The following is a 19,160-nucleotide window of genomic DNA, read 5'->3' as shown; positions in this document are numbered from 1 at the left end:
CTCCCTTTGCCCAGGCTTGGGTGGAATGGCCTGAAACCCTTATAAATTCCTTCCTGCCAAGAACTGGACTGGGTTGAAATTCATACTTGCTTCATTACATTTCTTGATCTTCCTCCAAGCATAGGGGCTCCTGACAAAGTTAATAATGTTGGTGACTTCATTTTCTGTCATGGAAGGCTGCAGAGCATGCCAGTGTCTGTCCTTGGCTGGGGACTGACTACACAGTGCAGGGAGGTGGCAGAAATCAGTGATACCTCCTTTCTCAGTTATATCAAAGCTGTTTCAAAACTAGAGGAAGAGAGCATTGATATTTGTCCCACTATGAGAACTGGTACATAACAGGAGAATTTTGCTCCTGGCAGGATATGAATGAAAAGTTAATTGTGTTTTTGGAAGGAAGAGTGTGACGCCCACTAGAGTCTCTCTTGTGCATAGTTCCTCCTCTTTTAGTTTTAGCATATTTCAGAAAAGTCAAGTTTTTCGATAGGTTTCTGTATTGCCATTTCTAGACACTTTTGATTCATTCCACAGAACACCCACTCTCCAGCAGACTTGCTGATTTCTTCTTGGGATAGGAAAATCTAACGAAATGACACCCGTACCATACACGTGTCACAAAAAGTTTTCATCTTTTTTCTACAATGATTTCTGTTTATCTGAGTGGCCTGGTATAATCTCTCTCTTTTGCAAGTGCCTGTACTCTGTCATGAGCCTTCCTTTGGCCTCGGTGGAATGAAATTACAGTTTTCACATTCAACAACTGTAAGCAGAATAATTCACCTATATGATGTAGGGAAGCAATATATAATAGTTATTTCCTTAATAGTAACATGACTGTCAGGATCCGTGCCTGTTTTCATATTAATATAAAAAAGAATCAAATGAACAAGACTTGCCTCAGTTGGTCCCTTTGGTGGGGCAGCTTTCAGCAGAGACCCAGGGGAGTGAGAAGGATCAAATCTCTTGCTGGAGCTGGGTGCTAAACCCAGCTAAGATTGGGTTGCTGAATAAAGGTTTTGTGTGTAGAGGTTAATTTTGTTGAAATGTCACTGAATCCTGTTTTCCTGTGTATGACAAGCATTAGCATTGTGTGGAACCCTGACAGTTGCCAATTGTCATTGTCCCCAGCAGGTGCTGGGTTCAGAATCAGTACTTTGGATGTTTCTCTTGTCTCTAGCAATCTGATGTGACATGATGGTGTGGTGTTGTGGAGTTTTTTGAGTTTATCTTTGTGGTTTTTTGTTTTGTTTTTTTTTTAAATAATGTATAAATCAATATTCCCTGACAGTTTCTGGCCTTTTCTTTCCTCATTAATAAGCTTCCATAAGAGGCCATGACTATTGGTTCTTCCAACTTACTGATTCTTCTCTATTTTGATGGTGGTGGGCACTCTTTACCTTGAACTCTTCTTTAGTCTGGCTCCTGCCAAAGATGAGCAGTCATCTCATAATGTACATATGTTGCTAAAGCCTGATATTCCTCTGTGGTTTCTAGTGCAATACAGCATTTTCTTCACACCCTGGCAAGTTGAGATGTCAGGATATGATAATATTACACGTAGTAAATTCCTTTTAGTAGCTCCTAGTGTTTTAAAATGACAGCTTTAACAAAGATCATTTTCTAATAAAGCTTTTCTCTTAATTATTGCCACGCAGCATGTTAGTGTTTGGTAAAAAAGACTGTTTTGGGACCCTGTTAAATTAGGACATCTAAATGGTAGCAGTGAAGCAAGAGGCAATACATCTCTTGGGAGGTTGTTTTGAGTATTTGCTCTTGCAGAATGCTATCTACTACTTCAGTGATAAAAATCTCAGTACTTGAAATCATTGAGGGAGGAAGACTGAGTGATGACTGACTTTCTCTGTGCTGTTCTGTTTGCTGTCTGTTTATCTGATTATCAGAGGTTGGCTTGAAAATCATGATCTGGTTTCTTCTCTTGAAGCTATTTAATTAATTTCTGTATTGATTATTCACCATCTTACAATACTGATGGCATAATAACTTCTGCTGAAAGATTTTCAGGCAGGTGATAAATTATAAGAGACTTCCGACTTCAAAAATCTACATTTTACAAAAGGCACAGTTTTCCTGTATCAACAGCCTGAAGCGTCTGTGGATTTTTGCTGGCCCTAATGATTTCAAAACCGGTATCATAACTACAGTGAAAAGAATTCATTTTAAAAAATGTTGATATGAGCAAAAGCCAAGCATGTGGGATGACAGATGAAAGTGGTGATAAATTGTGTGGGTGCTCTCCTGTAAGAAAGTGTCTGAATCATTATTCGTTTAACAAAAAAAGCTTGTTTTCTCTGTTTGCAATATTGGGACTTATTTAAATATTCCTGGCATGTGATTGATGTTCAGTGAATAATAAAAGGTTTATTTTTGGAAATTAATAGTCATGACTTCACAATTACTTGGATTTCACAGTTTTGTGAACAATTCTGCAGGATTTTTTTTAATGACATAAAGAGAAATACATCACTGTGAGCATCTGTACTTAAAATTTAAGTCAGTGCAATACCTGGTCAGAAGAAATCTGATCCAGTCTGCTTAATGCCCATAAGTGCTACAGTGGAGTAGAATTCTTCATCTTTTTTATTTATTCTTTCTTAATAATAATTCATGGCCAGAGTGTTAGATAAGAATTAGAAGTTGTTTGTCCAAAGTCAAATGTTTTAACTGAAATTAGCCCTTAGGAGTTGGGAGCATAAGTTTAGCTATGCACATTTTTAAGCAATTATTGCAGTATGGATCAGTTTTCCAAAAGTAGTCAGTGATTAACTTCCTTAATTGTTTTACATTAAAGATCTTTAAAAAGCCTACATAAATGTTGGTCCATATCTTTGTATACATAAATACTTTTGAAAATATCAGCCTTCGTGTGATGGTTGAAATGAAATTTAGTTCTCCCTTTGATAGGTTGGAATTTAACATTTTTGTGTGATAGAGAATTGGTGTGGCTTGAACATGGGAATTAAAGCCCAAATGAAAATATTCCAACATGGTTTGTTGGTCAAACACACAAATCTCAAAATGCCTGTCACAATACAGGCTAAAAAAGGCAGTTTTATACTTGGTGCAAAACCTGGTGCTGTGATGTATCTTTAAAGTGACCTCAGAGTCAGATGTGATTTGCATTTTTCTTGTGAATATATAAGGGTGCACTTCATCCCTATTTTAATATAAGGTTTTAGACAAGGTCACAGATGTTGTTATGCTCCTATATCGATTAATGCACTTAATCAAGTTTGGGTTGCTGTAACTTCAGCTTAAATGTGAAATATGTCAAATAGTCCATCCATGGAGAACATAAAAGTTTAAAGAGACTTGATTTAAATTTGAAAGGATGTACTTTCAGGAACTTTACTTGTTAATTTTTAACACCAAAACACTTTGCTGGGTCTGTGTGTAGCCCAAAATAACAGAAAACTTTATAGGAATACTCAAAAATTCACTGTGAGGAATATAATGGCAATATGAAAGCTCACTACAGGAAATATTAAAGGTATTTTAATATTTCTGTGAGCACTCATTTGTAGAGAGATTTGAGTCTGGGCTTGACTTTGGGAGGTGGCTTGTGTGTGGGTACTTGGCTGCCTGAAGCACCTGATTTGGTGGATTTTTTTTTCCCATGTCCCCAAAATTCGGGAAAGACCCTAATTTTCTTAAGCTCCCTAATCTTCTCTAATAGAAAAACACAAAAGTGGTCAGAAATAAGGCACACAAGTTCCAGCTGATTAATTTCTATCCAATGTTAATCTTTTGTTGGACCACTTCAACTGTGTATTTCCTGCTGAGACAATCCATTTATTCAGGGAGATGCTGAAGTCCAGAATTGGCTGATCCTGGAAATGAAGGAGTGAAGGAGTCACACCTTTGCCATGGCTGGTGCTCACCAGGGCATTGGGATTGCTCAGTAGCCACACAGGAATGGGGGGAGCTGCCAGGCTTTTCTTCAAGGGGTCCAACAGTAACTTCCCACATTTCCTGCTTTTCCAGTGTGCCAGGAAAGGAAGCAGCAGTTTCCAAGCACAGGGACTTGGGGGCTTCCACGTCATTCCTCTGCACACAATCCTTTTGTGTCAAGCCATGCTAATTTTTTATTGTTCCTGGTTGCTACAGGTAAATAGGTGTTAGTTGTTCTATGCAGGGTAATGTGGTTCTTAATGTATTTGGGCATTCTCTAGAAATCTGTGAAAATCATATAATTGATTTCAGAAGTGCCTTTTAACACTTTGGCATGCTTTGGTTCTCTGTCATGACAGATGTCAGAAAGATGTCAGTAATCTTCATTGCTAAATGAAATTTTAAGGCAAAAAGTGCTTTACTGCACTTTTCTCAAGATGATTTTAAAATATTATTTGCCTTATTGCAGGTTTAGCAGTTCATATGGCAGAATTGCACGTATAAAACCAAAAAATGCCTTGATCTGTAAACTGAAAGAAAATTTCTTATTTCTGTACTAGAAAGCCACTTTTCCTGTTTTATTTCTCAGCTAAATTCTCTTCTCGAGCTACAGTTTGCAGCTAAAAGCTGTAAGCTACATGCCTTCTTTTGGGGGGAAGGTATATATTTGAGCCATTTCTTGGAACTTGTGGTGTTCTGATGTAAACTGAATGGAAAGTGAACATTCTCTGTGCTGTTTTTAACTCAAAGTATCACTGTTTCAGGCACATAAGCATTATTGGTGCTGAATTTCTGCTTCTATCTGCCTTGCTTACGTAGCACATTTGGAAATGTGTTAAGATTTATGTGATGGGCTAAACCAGAATCATTAAAGCAGAAGGCTTTCTTCTACAATTGTGAATCTGTGTGCTCTGAAATAGTAGTAGCATCATGTTTTCCAGGAGACCTTTTTTATGGCTGACTATCTCATCAGTAAGGCTCTCTTAGAAGGCTTGAACAAGGTCAGCAGCATGTTTATCCATTTCAGTCTTCTGATTTCTTGACTTGCAAGAATAAAGCTTGCTCCTTTGAATTTCCCAGGCTTCACCACATGGAATAATGTGTAACTCCAAACTACCCTTCTTCCATTTTACTTTTCTATTTAAATGTAGTAAAGGGAATTGGAAACAGAAGTAGCAAATTGTAAATTACTGTTTTAAGATTGAAAGGACAGTATTTTGCTTTCGGTAGTTCCTGTCAGTGTCAGAGCTGTTTACTCCAATGAGCAGCCACATGGAAAACTTCCTTATTTTTGTTAGTCCTCTACCATGATGGAAGTAGTTTTGTTGTTAATTTTCAGACTTACCTCTTACTGCAAGTCCCAGAGCACACCAGTGTCTGATGGGATGCTGGGCTCTCTTCTTGTGAACTGAGACATGGAAGCCCAAAGTGCAGGAGTCCCAGGTGTGGCTTAGTTGGCAGATGGTTCTGTGAAATCAGGCAATATTGTCCCTTGGCTCCTCCAGCTGTACAGGAGAGACTTGAAGGGTGTTTATTTTATCACCAGAGTGCTTTCATCATAGGTCCTCTGGAAACTGTAAATTTTAAAATTATCAAAAATTATAGTCTAGGAATTATAGCCTCATGAGTTTGTCACTATTCTCCTGCAGCATGTATAACCCTTCCGTGTGTGAGCATGCAGAGTGGAAGGATAAGCTAAAACATTTGGCATAACTCATACATAAGGGCATTAAGTAAAAGTTGTCCCTTGATATAATTAAATAGGCAAGTATATGAAGCAAATACAACGATAAACAGCTGTTGGTTTAGTTGAAAAAAAAAAAAAAAAAGGCAAATATCATGTTCATTTGGTTATGCCAGAGAGGTAGGAGAAGTGCTTAGGAGAATTCTGTCTCTAGTCCTACATTGGCACAAGTTTTTCATTTTAATTGCTCCTGAGTGGGAGGAGGATTTAAATAAAGGCATACAAGTTGAGGATTGTCTTCTGAAGTTTTGTTGCAGTTCAGTAAGACCCCCAGCAAGTTACCTCTTAGTATGAAAGTCTTCTCTTACCCGATGCCTGGAGCAGAGGGTGCTGTGAAGCCTTTGGTCTGTGGTTTGTGTGGTGCTCTGTCCCTGAGTCACTTGAGCTGGGGGTGGTTTCCAGGCCAGATCCTGCAGGCTGCAGAAGGAGTTAAGCAAAACAAAACAAAAAACCAACCCCGAACAAAGCCTACCTAGGAATCATAATTAAGTAGGAACACATTGTATCTCGTTAAAAGTGCTTTATGCTTGTCTTTAAAATCTAGTTGAAGCAGTATTGTCTGCTTGTAATGCTTTCATTATGTGTGTGTAAAGATATGAATCTAAAAGAGATTGTGATTATTTACTTTCCGTTTATTATTCTAGTTCTTTCATCATGAAAGTTCTCGTTTGCCCCTAGGGAAATGTAATTTTAAATACTTTGCCAAATCTTGCTGTAGTAGAAGAAAAAAAAATATTTAATGGCTATTCTGCTGTAAGGCATTGTCTCAGTTGTTTTACTGTACATATGATGATAAAGCCTTTTAAAGAACCACTTAAATCAGATCTTTATTAATCTGTATGAATGTAATAAGAATATGTGAAAACTGCATTATTCAGAATACATAAAGCAAATGCACTTTGGGAAATAGTTGTCAGCCAATTGTCATAATTCTAAAGGGCTTATTATGTTGCCTGTACTTATGCATCTTGGGAGAAAAGGTGTCTGTGCATGTAAAGTTGGATTTCCTGCGAAGAAAAAAATCCATTATCATAAAAGGTGGCATTTATAATTGATTGTGCAGTCTGTTCTGAACTTGTTACTGAAAAGCAGTATGAAGTAGGAGTGTGTGACATGTCACAAGCCATTGTCGCCGGAAGTGTTGCATTTCTCTTTTGATGGAAAGAGAACAAGCTGGAGAAGTCTGATTTAGATAATGCTTTCGGAAAGTACACAGTCATGGTGAGGAAATGGTTATCAGAGATTTCTAAAAGCAAGGTTAGCAAGCACTGTAACAAATCATGCACTTTTCTTGGTAAAAGTGTTTATCCAACTTTGAACTAGAGTGGGGTCTCTCCAAGCTCTACCTTGGACCTCAGCTTTGCTGCTCTGTTAAAATAGTGGGCCTTGAGGAACACAGGTGATGTCCACATCAGAGCTGGGCATTTTCAGGTGGACTCTGGGCTGTAAGCAAGGCTTTGGGTAGAGCCAGGTGAACAACCTTTTGTGCAATAGTGGTTTTCTGCAGAGCTGGGTGAAGCAGTGCACGATTTTGGGGCCTTTCAGGCTCCATCAGTGTCTCAGAGGCTTCTTTGCCTGGCAGAGTGATCTGTGCAGCTTCTCAGCCTGAGCAGGCTTCGGGACCAAGTGTGGAGTGTGCCTGACCTGTAATCCTGATGGGACAGAGCTGGTTTGGCACAGCTGTGCTGAGTCCGAGTGCCTTTGTAGTTAATCTGTAACACAGAAGAACTCTGCCTGTGAAGAACCTACTTGATTTACTTTCCTTTTAACTTTAAATGACATTTGAAGCTGTTTCAAGAACTGAAAATCCATCCTTTTCCTTTCCCCTGAAATGAATCATTTCTAAATATTTCTCCACTGAAAAAAAATCTGACACTTGATTTGACATATATGGTCATGCAAGTGGTTGCATGTTTGAATATTCTGCTTTGATATTTGACTAATGTTTGATGGGGTGTTTTTTGCTCAGGTCCTGATTAATTGTAAATCATGTCTCAGTTATGCCTCTCTGAGAATTAAGAGTGAAGTCAAGAGGTGGTGCTCTTGTGGGCTGCCTTGCATCTGGAGATTGCCATGTGGCATATAAAGTGAAAGACCAGTCTTTTAAGACCCAGGATCTGAGTTTTGGGCTGATGCAACAATGGTGGTTTTAGCAAAAAATTTACCCTTGATTTCAGTCAGTTCTCACTAGTGAATTGAAGGCTGAAGTGTCTGATTTTCCTGAACATATTAACTGTTCTTTGGGTTTGAGTGTTGCTTTTCTTTCCAACTGTCATAAATGTGAAAATGGTTCAGGTGGTGAAAATGGTTGCAGGTTCTGTTTCCCACTTGCTGGATCGAGGTACAAATCTGTCGTCTGCTCTGACATGGTGAGATCTTTCACTTGAGAAACAAAGTGCAATTTCTGAACCAAAAAGTTCTGAGCTAACCAGCAACAGAAGTGAGAGGAAATTTGAAGTTGTTTTCCAAGTGTGGAAAATCACATTTAGCTGTGCCAGCAAAGACCTGTGTGTAAGTGCTGTTCAAGCTTCCTAATTCATCTGACTGCATGGTTTTGAAGTGCAGCTCAGCTGTCAGAGGGAATGACAAGCCACTGGCAGTGGTCATCTTTCCAGCTGGCATAGTGCTCCCAGAAGAGTCTGTGCATCTGTCCTTGAGAGACAGACTTAAAAAATGCTTGAAGCTTTGACAAACTCAAATGCACAGAACACTGCCTTAAACATAATTTAAAATTACTCATCTGAATAAATAACTGGAGAAGTGGTTCTACATGTACTGCTCTGAGTGGATTTTTAGTAATGGGTCTGATAGGATCAATTGGAGGTGATGCATCCTCATAAGTAAGGAAGAGTGAATAGGATTTCACTCTGCAGGTGGGATCCAAAATTGAAAAGAGAGTATGACAGCGCATGTATTTGCTACTTGTTTCAGTAGCAACAGAAATATTAATAATGCATTCACCTTCCATAAAACATAGAACTTAAATTTCCTTTTGTGTGTGTTTGAAGGTGTTCAGGCATCAGCCTCTTGGCTGTTATTTTGAAAAAAGCAGTGATCTCTCAGGGACAGGGGTGGTGTGCATTTCTCTTGGAGGCTGTATTAACTTGCCAGAGCTAAAAGCTCAACTCTTATTTGCATATAGATTTCTATAGAGCGCAAGGACTTTGATCTTGACAAAACACGTATTTTGCAGAACAATATTATCTTGAGAGTGATTAAAACTTGCATAAACAAAGGTGATGTTTGTACTGGCAAACTTGTCTTGCTATTTCTCCCTCTCTCCCCACCCCTTGCTTCCCCCTCACCCATCCACTGCTGATGCCATTGCTGCAGCTACAAAGATCTCGGTTGCTTTCAGATGCTGTCACCTGCATCACAAAGCAGCCATGGAGCTGTATCATTTCTGAGCCTTCAGAAGTGTTAGCAGATGTTCTTGAAAGCTAAAGAAGGTGCAGCATGAGAGCTGCAAAAGCTAAGAGAGACTAAATGTAGATGGTAGGATAAAAGCCTGAATTTCTTTTTATCTCAAAGCTTCATAAAATTGAAAACTGTTTTTTATGCTCCAAAGCTATTTGAACTATGTATGGGTGGATTTGGAAGGAAGCTTGGTCTGCATGGTGTGAGCTGATAGAGCTGTGGATGTGTCACACTGCTGTGTAACTTCCGCTGATGGATTCTTGCTTAGCACTTGCTAAGGGGCAGAGTTGTGCTGAAAATCTCAACTAGGCAAGGTGTGATTTCAGAAGTCACTTCAAATTACATGAAGATACTGGTGAGCTTTAGGTTGCACATTCAGAAAGCCTCTTCCCCCTGGGTGCTGGAGCAGGTTAGCAGAGATGTGCCATCTTTGGCCTGGGAGGTTTCCAGGTCAGCCCCAAAGTAGCCTACAATTCCAAATAGCTCCTCTTGGAGGGGTAGGTGGGACTGGATGATCTTCAGAGAGAGATCCCTTCCAACTGCCTTTTCAACAACACTTCTCAGGAGAATGAGAAAAAGCTTGCCTCAGAGTGTCTGTTTTGTTGGGACACTTAAATAGTTAATATGTGAATTCAGTCACGTATCAAATAATGGGTCAAGGGTGTTTGCACTCTGTCATGGTGAAAGATCAGATGTTTTTTCATTAGGACTGGCTGTTCTGTAATGCAAAATGAATAACCTTCAGGAGTCCTGAAATTCCCTGGATTTCTGATGAGGTGGGCAGAGTTTAGGGTAATTATGGGAGTTCCTTACAGCCAGAATAGCAAAGCAGCCCAGATAACATGAAACATTTTGAAGGTAAGACTGACACATGGGTCTTATGTTCAACTGTATAGACTTCCCCAAGTGATTTACTAATTAACAATAGCGGTAAGAAAAATTGGACATACTGCACCATAAAACATGGGAGGGGTTTGATGTAATGCTGCTTTTTCTTTTCATTAGTCACTTTTAAAAGTATTTGGAAAATACTGTTGGTTGTTATGAGTCGGCTGAAAAGCTTTCTGTTGGCTTTCCAGTGTATCACAATGTTCATTAAACTTGAGAATTTTGTGTCTCTCCCCTTTTTTAAGCATACCACAACAGATATGTTACATTAAGTGTTACAGCTCTGCCTGCAAGTAAATGGAGTTCTGTCAGTCAGAGCTGTTCAAGGTTGAAGTCAAAACATCTGGCCTACTCTTCTCCATGGAAAAAGAAATCCCAGCAGGAGGTTGAAGAATGGAAAGTATAATGAGAAGGCATTCTGTGCAGCATGGGAAGAAGTGGTGTTTTGCCATGTTTTTATTGTATTTCTGTGGTGCCCATCCATGGGCATTACAGAAGTGATTTCCATATGTAAGGGAAGGGCACTAAGTCCTAGAGTGTGTCCTTGGTGGGCTTTGGGAGCTGTTTTCACTCTTGCTGGGTAAGATGAAATAGGGGAAACCTACATTTACAAACCTTAACCAAAGCCATTTCATACTGAAATTACAGACAACTGTGTTGCTTTGATGCATGTTTTAAGATAAGGTTTTACTCTTATGCGCTGGTTTTATCTGTGGTAATAAAACTTGTTTTCCCAAGGAAATCTTGAAGAAAATTTCCTGAATTCTGAAGCACTTTTAGCAATAGCTTCCCTGCAGGTGAGGTGGGAACAAAATTAAATTTGCAGCTCAATATTAAAATTTGAATGATAGAATGGTCTAGTGGTACAGAGATCTCTGAATTCATAGATGTGTGACCATTTGTCACAATAGCACAATATTGTGTAATATTGTGCTTAATAGAGACTTGGACTCCAGTTTGGAGTCATAGGATACACTGGTTGTAAAAAATGAAGAGAGTTAATTATCTCCAGTTTCACCATACTGTTTAAACCATGGAGCCTTTCTTCTTAGTAACTGTTCCTTATTTGAAAATCCAAAGCTTTCAGAATAGACTTTGATCTTTACTGTAAAATGGAAGGAGGAGGAAAGCTTTCACACCAAAATGCTAATAATGTTCTCTTTGTTAGTGCCTTTGTATTGCATATTAAGTGGATCAGCCTCTCAGTCCGAGTTCTGTAGCTTTGTAGGCATCCACCTTCCCATAAACCAGTCATCTTTGGACTCTGCCATGGACTGCACTTTTTTCCAGCTGGGGAAGAATGCTGTTTATCCTTTGTTGAGTGTCTGCCCTAAGTGTGGGTGGCTCTGTTAAACTAAAAGCATGTGTGTGGTAGGTGCACTGTCAATAAACTGTTTCTGTATTGTTAAACGGGTTTATTGTATGAGCAATACTTACTCTCTGAATGCCTGATGCCTAATGATTCTATGATTGCATTTTTACATTGTGGTTTGGTAAGTGGAATGCTTGTTGTATTTGAGTCTCCTCGTTCTCTCCAGGAAAAAAATGAATTAAAATCCAGTTTCCTAGGAAAGACTCGTATCTTTTAGGTAGGGAGAAAAAAATACTAAATAAAAAAACCAAGACACACAAAACGAAACAAATCTTTCCTAGTAAATTGTGCTAGGGTTTTGCATTTTTATTGTCCTGTTGAGTGCACGATGACAGGGTCAATAGACTTGTGCATTTTCAAATTATTTACAAGTTGCTGAATTCTGGATTTTTATTTATACTTTCTCACTCCATTCAGCAGTTAGATGTTGTTGCAGTGAGCTTCTGGGCATTCTGCCAAGTCTTCACTATTGTCAGGATGCTGGATAAAGTACAAAGGAAAATGCTTGTCTATGTTTCCTTGTAAAATTTTATAAGTAATGTATAACCTCAGAAGTGAGACCACCCTTATTAAAGTAAGAGCACAGCTAGGTGAAAACAGGACTGACTCTCACCTTCCTTGACTGTCAGTACAGGTGGCTAGAATGTGCAGATCACTTTGACATGCAAGAACTGTAAATATCCATGAATTAATAAGAAAATCTGAGCTAGAACTGTGGGCTTTTGGTGGCCAGAGTGTCTGTGTTTAGTATTGTAAGACTGTGTAATAGTGTAAATGCCAAGATAACTGAAGATAAGCCTTTTCTGAAGAATAAAACTGAACAAAAGGGGTTTGAAATTTCAGCAGCTCTGCAATATTGCCTCTCTTTCAGTTGATCCTGTAGGTATAATGACATGTTTGGCAAAGCCTTGTCCCAGTGCTCTATAGTGTGTAGTTTTCCACAACTGTTCTCATCCTTTTTAAAGAAATCACTCTGTAAATTTTAGAGTTGTTTTTGTGTCATCGGTTAACATTAATTTGGTTAAAATGTAGTAAGATAGAGGAACAAGTGGGGGATGGGACTAAATACTATTTTTTTCCTAAACTGTACTATGGTGAAGCTGATGGTTAATTTCCCAGGTTAATTTCTGTGAAAACATGATTTCTCTGTATCAAAAAACCTCCCAAATTATATGTACTCACTTGCAAATCAAGAGTTGAGGTGGAGTGAGTGCCTCATCCTTCCTTGTGCTCCTTTTTTTAGTGTTTTGCTGTGCACATTGCAAAGAACAAAGTGGAGCACCCCTGCATTTTAGAGAAGATGCCTGTAAATGAATCTGAATGGAGATTGTTATGCTTTGATACCAGCTGAAAGGAAATCTGTGTCCGTGCTTGAGTACTTGCTAGGCAAGATTATTTATTAAGTCACAGAGTTTTTACCTGAGAGTCTGTGTCATGCTGTGCCTACCCAGAGAACAGACAGGATTTGAGCCTCTGACACTATAATGACAAAATGAAAAGTGATTTTGTTTTTCCTGTAGGAAAACAGAAGAAATGTATTTAAACTGATTTGTTTGCTGTTCTCATGTAATTACTTCTTTTTACTTATCTCCTCTCTCTTTTTCTTCCAAGTTTGTGCTGAAGCTTTCAATCCAGATGAAGAGGAAGAAGATACAGAGCAAAGGGTAAGAGTGAGGGAATCACTCCGTGCATGGGTCTCTAGACTGACAGGCAGATGTGCATTGCCTTTTCTTACCACTTGTGCTTTTCGTGCTGAGCGTGGTGTGGTGCCCTGGCAAAGTGACATTGCTTTGAAATTTAGAGCCACTTTATCTCATGGAATTTTTTAGTCACTACAGCTTTAATACAATTTTACTTCAAAGGACTTGAGAGCTGTGCTTAAGTCTAAGATCTTTAAAGTTTTTGCTGTTTTCCTTTCTTAATTCTCTTAAAGGCTTGTTGAGGCAATTCCTAGATCATCAATGCTGTTAAGAAGAATTAGTTAAGGTTTACCACAGCTGTTTCTTCATGGGTGCTTAAAATTCCTCACATGCTTTTTACTGTCTTTCTTGTCAGAGCAGTTCTGCCTGGGTAGGAGAAATGCTTGGCTGAAATATTTTAAGTCTGTGGACACCTGTTTTTTCTCTTTTTCTTGAAAGTCGGGAATTTCTAGGAATTGCAAATCCAGATACTGTAATTGTATTTCTTCAGAGGTGGGTTTGTGTGAGCAAATCTTGTAGCCTGGTTGGTGAGAGTCAGTGTTTTCTCCCTGGACTTCTGGTGTTCTTTTCCAGATTCCATTGCAAGGATGCTTACACTTCTGCAATGATAATCTAAGTCTAATATAATTTCTCTTAAGAAAGAAGAGATACTTCATAAATATACCTAGTAAATAATTTTTATGTGCTATAAAAAGAAAAAATGACTTTGAGTGTGTCAGGTTATTCAAATATTTGTAAACTTGGACACATTTATTCCATCAAAAGTCTTAGTTTTCTTGGCTGATGATTCAGTATTCTGTTCTCTTTTAAAACAAGCATCTGAGACCTGTTTAACTTTGGAAAAGAACTTTATAGAAATGCCTACTGATATAACTAGTTTCTTGAATACTTGTTATTCTGGAAATAAGAAATGTTAATGTGGTGCCTGTCAAGTAATTAATTTTTTAATATGTTTTCATGATTAGCCCCTAACAAGCACATATAAAAACATTTTCATGATACAGTGAGTATTGGTTCCTTTAACCTGATCTTTATAAATGGAATGAAGTAACAAAATATCTCAAACAACAAAGCTTTTATTTAAGTAATTTTTTTAGAAAAAACCACGCTTATTCAATAACTTCGTATTGGATGGGCTGAGATTCATATGGATCATATGGGATATAAACTGTCTGTGTGCCAACAGTAATTATACTGGGACTAATATAGCCAGAGTTCAGGAAGAAAAGTGTTCACTTCTTCCCCTGTTTGATATGTTCAAGCTTTGACTATGGCTGTGTTAGAAGGGAATGGAGTGGAATGGAAAAGGCATCCTCTTCTTTCTTGTCTTTCTTCACTATTATTTTTCATGTGTTAATTGTCAGCATAGTATTTTTCTTATTTTTCTTTCATTCTGTCTTGCATTGTATGTTTATATATAAATACTGTTTATGCAAACAAAAAAGGACTGTATACTTCTGACACTTAAATTGTGCTCTGCTTTTTCATGCTGAAGTGAAGGTTTAGTCTGAAATCATATTTCTCTGTTGTCATGACTGTTCTGTTCTGCTTTGTTTTAAAGGTAGTTCATCCAAAAACCGATGAACAGCGATGCAGACTGCAGGAAGCATGCAAAGATATCCTGCTCTTCAAAAACCTAGATCAGGTAATAGCATTTTAAGGAACTCTTAAATGGAGTTAATTTTTTGTTATGTACAGTTAATATTATCTAGAAGTCCAGACAAAGTTTTTAAAGACAAGAAAATGGGATTCTGTTTAAAAGATAAGGAGTATTTTCAGTGTAGTGGTGCCAAGAGATGCTGCAGTGATAATTCCCAACTTCAGGAGTGCAGTAAATATTTCAAGTGTATCAGCAGCATGGAGACTGGCTTGCGTGTTGATGCAGTGTATTTTTAGAAACTCAGCTGTGATCCACATCTTCAGCTTTGAACATCTGGTCATTGAAAATGCAGCGAAAATATATTGTTAATGGGCTTGGGAACAGCAAGATGGTGAAGCAGGTCAGCATCAAGGCAAGGCATTTCTATGGTGTCATGTTGCTTGGCTTTCACAGTTTCCCTGGCTGTGCTGCTTGCAAAAAAAAAGGAAGTTTTGTCGTGGCTGAACAGGGAAATCCAGCTGGAGCCTGCTGTGCAGACCAGCATTATGCCATTTTCTGTGTGGGCTCCACATCTGTACCTGTCCTGCCTTATCTGGTGCTGGAATTGCAGCTGCTCTAAGATGACAGATTATCCAGGGAAATAAGTCTATGGAGAGCCTTGTTGAGTATAGACCTGATCATGAGTGGGGCTCTTAGATGATTGCAGTACAGATAATTTACTAATTAAGAGATATAGGTGAATAGAATAGATCGTGGTGCCAGTTCTAGACATACATACAGTGAAACACATATACTGTTGGTATGAATTGATGTGTCCATTGCAGTGAAGCTGTGTCAGATTATACCAAAGGTGTGTGTGCTTTGGCACTGAAATGGTATGTGAAAATTGAGCCATTTGAACATAAATTTGAAAAAATGGCTCTTCTGTGCCTGAAGTCTGGTTGTCTGCATTATTGAACTTATATTAATAAGCTGGAAAGGAATGAGCTGCTAGTGGAAATCAACATGTAATATCAGTATTACTTGCATTTTTGTTCAGTAAAGTGTACAAAAGTGTGGTGCATGATCCAGTTCACTATCCAGACCAAATGAAATGAACTCACCCTTGTCCAGCAGTAACACTAAGGTGTGTTTTCTGATAGTTGATTTTTCCCTCCACTCCTGCTTGTTTTCTAGGAGCAGCTGTCTCAGGTCCTTGATGCCATGTTTGAGAGGAAGGTGAAGCCTCAGGAACATGTGATTGACCAAGGTGATGATGGAGATAACTTCTATGTCGTTGAGCGGTAAGCAGCTGTCCTGTGAAATGTAGAGGATGTTTCTTTTCAATTCTTAGAAATAGCAGGGAAATGTTTACTACAGGACAGTTTCTGAAGGAAAATTATTTGTTCAGTTTAGGTTTTGTGCCTATCAGCATAAGCACAGCTTAAACCCAGCCATATATTACATGTTGTCTCTAGACCAGGTTATATTTTTTCATGAAGGAAGGAGGGGAAAAGCAGCAAAAGTAGCCCTGTGGTGAGGGGAAGGGGTAGGACATAATTTTCAGGAAGGTGAATATAGGAAATAAAAATCCATGGTAGTGGCTACCATGAAAAAACCTGGACTTTATTAAATTAATTTTGATGACTGACTTCAGAGAGAGTTGGGGTTGTTCTGCCTCTCTTGGTTGTGTTTTGTATTTGCAGAGTTTAAGGTGCCATTTTGGAATTTCTTCCATCAAGCAAATTCACATCATAATTTTGGGGGTCACATGTATGTGTAACAGGCATATAATACATACTTGTGTGCATGGACATTTTAAATATCTTTTACTCTTTATGAAAAAAAATCTGGATAATGTTACTTTGAATAACCATATCCAAAGAGTAATTGAGAACATGGATTTATTTCCTTCTGCAAAACTGTGATATTAAACAGAATATTACTGAGTGATTTAGAAATGTCTGTTGGAACATGATCTTAGCAAACTGCTTTTTTGGTGCACTGTTATCTTGTTTATCACTGAAATAATGGCACCATTAATATTGTATGAAATGCTTTCAAAGCAGTTCTTCAAGACAGGTTGTTGCCTTTTGAATTGCAAAAGAATTTCTAGGTTAGAAATTGTTGGTTTGAAATGATTCTTGTTCGTTGGTTTGAAATGATTCTTGTTCATTTTAAGGACATTCCCCTTTCTGGTTAGTGAAATTACAAAACATAAGGCTGCATCAAATACATTCCAGCCATATGCCCATTCCCTGTCCTCTGCTGTACCAGCCCATTATTTAAACCAGTGCCCCATTTCTGCACTCCGTTGTCTTCCTCAGCTGCTCTCCCTCCATCCAGTCCCATGTCTTTGGCTAGGCAGGCCGAGTTCCTTCTCTTGCCACATTCACCAGAGACATCAGGCTGTTACAGATAAGAGCAAGGTACTGCACATCAGAGCTTGTGGGAGCCAGAGCCACCAGCTCTGCAGAGATGAGATCTGTGCAGAGCAGTGGTTCCTGATTTTGAGAAACCTTAAACTTGGTTTGGGAGCCTCTCAGAAATGTTAGATACCATCAGCCTATCTTGATTTGTTTCTGTGCAAGGCTCTTACCCTGTTGGTTGTTAAAAGCTCTCTGCTATGAGTTTTAACCTAAATGAAGAAGTGAAATGGAACTTTAACTTAGATACTTAGGTAAATGCTTTTATGGTCTCTGTTCTACTGATACAGTGTTACTCCACAATAGGTTTTTTCTGTCAATAGATAGTTGTATTGGAAGTTTTCAGACTTTTAGGTTTTGTTTTGTTTTGTTCCCAAGTTAAAAGTATGTGACAGAAGGGTTGTACAGTGAAGGAGATTAAATTGGTGTTGTCTAGTGACACCATGGCAGCCTTGGCTGTGAGCAGTAACTCAGCTACAACTCTTTTGTTGGCTGTTTGGTTATTAGGAATGACTGCTGCAGTTAGGAATTCTCTGTCCTTTCTCCCTTTCCAGTCTTCCTCCACCTCCCACACACTTAATTTTTCATGCAAAAGAATAGCAGAGTACTGGTCCTTACGGAAAACCACAATGTTTCCACTTGTGTGCAACTGCAAGTTTGGAGGACTGCAGCTCTTCCATGAGTAGTCATGTCTTGTTACTCCCAAGTAATTAATGCCTAAATATTCTTGAAGATTAGTTTCTTTCTGTCTAAATGAACAGTGACTTTGTGTTTTGGCATAGGCCTTTCTTTCCTAAAGCCTTCTGCTTGCAGTATTTCCTCAGCAGGTGGCTCGTGTCCGAGTGCCTTTCACCACGCACAGAGGGGCAGCAGGCAGGGGAGGTACAGCCTGAGGATGCAGCAGGAGTTCAGTGCCCTGTGCATGGAGGGGAGAGCTCAGAGGGATTTATTTATTGCAGGGCTGAACATGGGACACTCATTGCTGCTGAGACCTGCAGGGTCTGTGCTGGTTGAGCAGTCATCACTCAGGAGGGGCAGCACTGGCCTCTGCTGCCTCTTGGCACAGACTGATCCACAGTCTTGCTGAGCTGCCCTCTTCTGCTTTTTGGCTTTTTTTTTTTTTTTTTTGCCTGAGGGTTTTATATTTTATCATGTCAGTACTTTTCACTCGAGTCCTTGGGCTCATAACGATTACCATCTCAACAATTACACTTCGGTCTGTTTTTATTCTTCTTATCTTGCAGGGCTTTAGTTCATGGACTCTCTCACAGCTCAGCAACAGTTTTCTCAATAAAGCTGAGCCAAGGTCACCCAGTGTTGCATCACCAGATTAGTCCTTGGGCCAAAGACAGCTGAATGCTTGACTGAAGGTTGTTACGTGGCTGTAGTTATTTGGAAATAAGTGGCACTAGTAAGTGACTTTCAGGCTGAAGGATGGGAAGAAGTTGTTAAGGTGTTCACATCTGACTCTTCCAGACCAAAAAAAACAACTCTGAAGATGGTTGCCTCTGGTGCCTCTCAGAGAATCATTAAATAGATATCAGACATTACAAGAATTAGTGACACTTTCCATCAACACTAATCCTTTTCTAGTTTACTTTTAGTATGCTGCTGGTTTTCTACTCTCCTAGGTGCGAGTAAGAACCTAGGAGAGTATAAGGTGTCAGGTAGGATTGTTGTGCAGTCTCACGTGCCTTCCTTCCTCACTTAGTACCATTTCTGGTCATTCATTTTCTTTTTTACTTATGTGCCTAGTGATGTTGTGGGATATAATACCATTTTTGGTATTTTATAATACCATTTACCATTTTCTCTTCAGAGATCTTTGTTAGATATCAGTGGGTTTAGAGCATCTTGGGGTTATGATATACACATACCCTGAAGCTGGAGTTGTGACAAACCCATAGTAGCAGGTGAGCAGTTGGATTGAGTGTGTTCCAAAGGTCCTGCAGCAATGCTGGCACTGAGAAAATGGGTAGAGATGGATCTGAGTCACTCTAGAGGCCTCGCTGGGTAACACACATGCTGTGAAATGTCACTGTTGAAGATGATGAAAATGCTTCTCACCCTGGCCAGAACAGCAATGTCAGAATATTGTGCAGAGGAAACCAAGCAGATCCTGCCA

At 39.0% G+C, this 19,160-nt stretch overlaps 1 protein-coding gene across 1 annotated transcript in view; it reads left to right on the top strand.

Annotated features, from left to right (window-relative positions):
* Window positions 1-19,160, top strand: part of PRKAR2A (protein kinase cAMP-dependent type II regulatory subunit alpha) — a 61,928-nt gene that overhangs the window by 29,167 nt on the left and 13,601 nt on the right. The window contains exons 3-5 of the mRNA XM_041465985.1: window positions 12,942-12,994; window positions 14,592-14,675; window positions 15,807-15,913. Of these exons, the coding sequence (XP_041321919.1) occupies window positions 12,942-12,994; window positions 14,592-14,675; window positions 15,807-15,913 (244 nt within the window). The remainder of the gene's footprint in view (window positions 1-12,941; window positions 12,995-14,591; window positions 14,676-15,806; window positions 15,914-19,160) is intronic.

Source organism: Pyrgilauda ruficollis, unplaced genomic scaffold, assembly GCF_017590135.1.
Source record: "Pyrgilauda ruficollis isolate IOZ18807 unplaced genomic scaffold, ASM1759013v1 scaffold10, whole genome shotgun sequence".
Classification (NCBI taxonomy): domain Eukaryota; kingdom Metazoa; phylum Chordata; class Aves; order Passeriformes; family Passeridae; genus Pyrgilauda; species Pyrgilauda ruficollis.
Note: the sequence above shows the minus strand (reverse complement) of the source record. Positions and strands in the feature narration are given on the sequence as shown.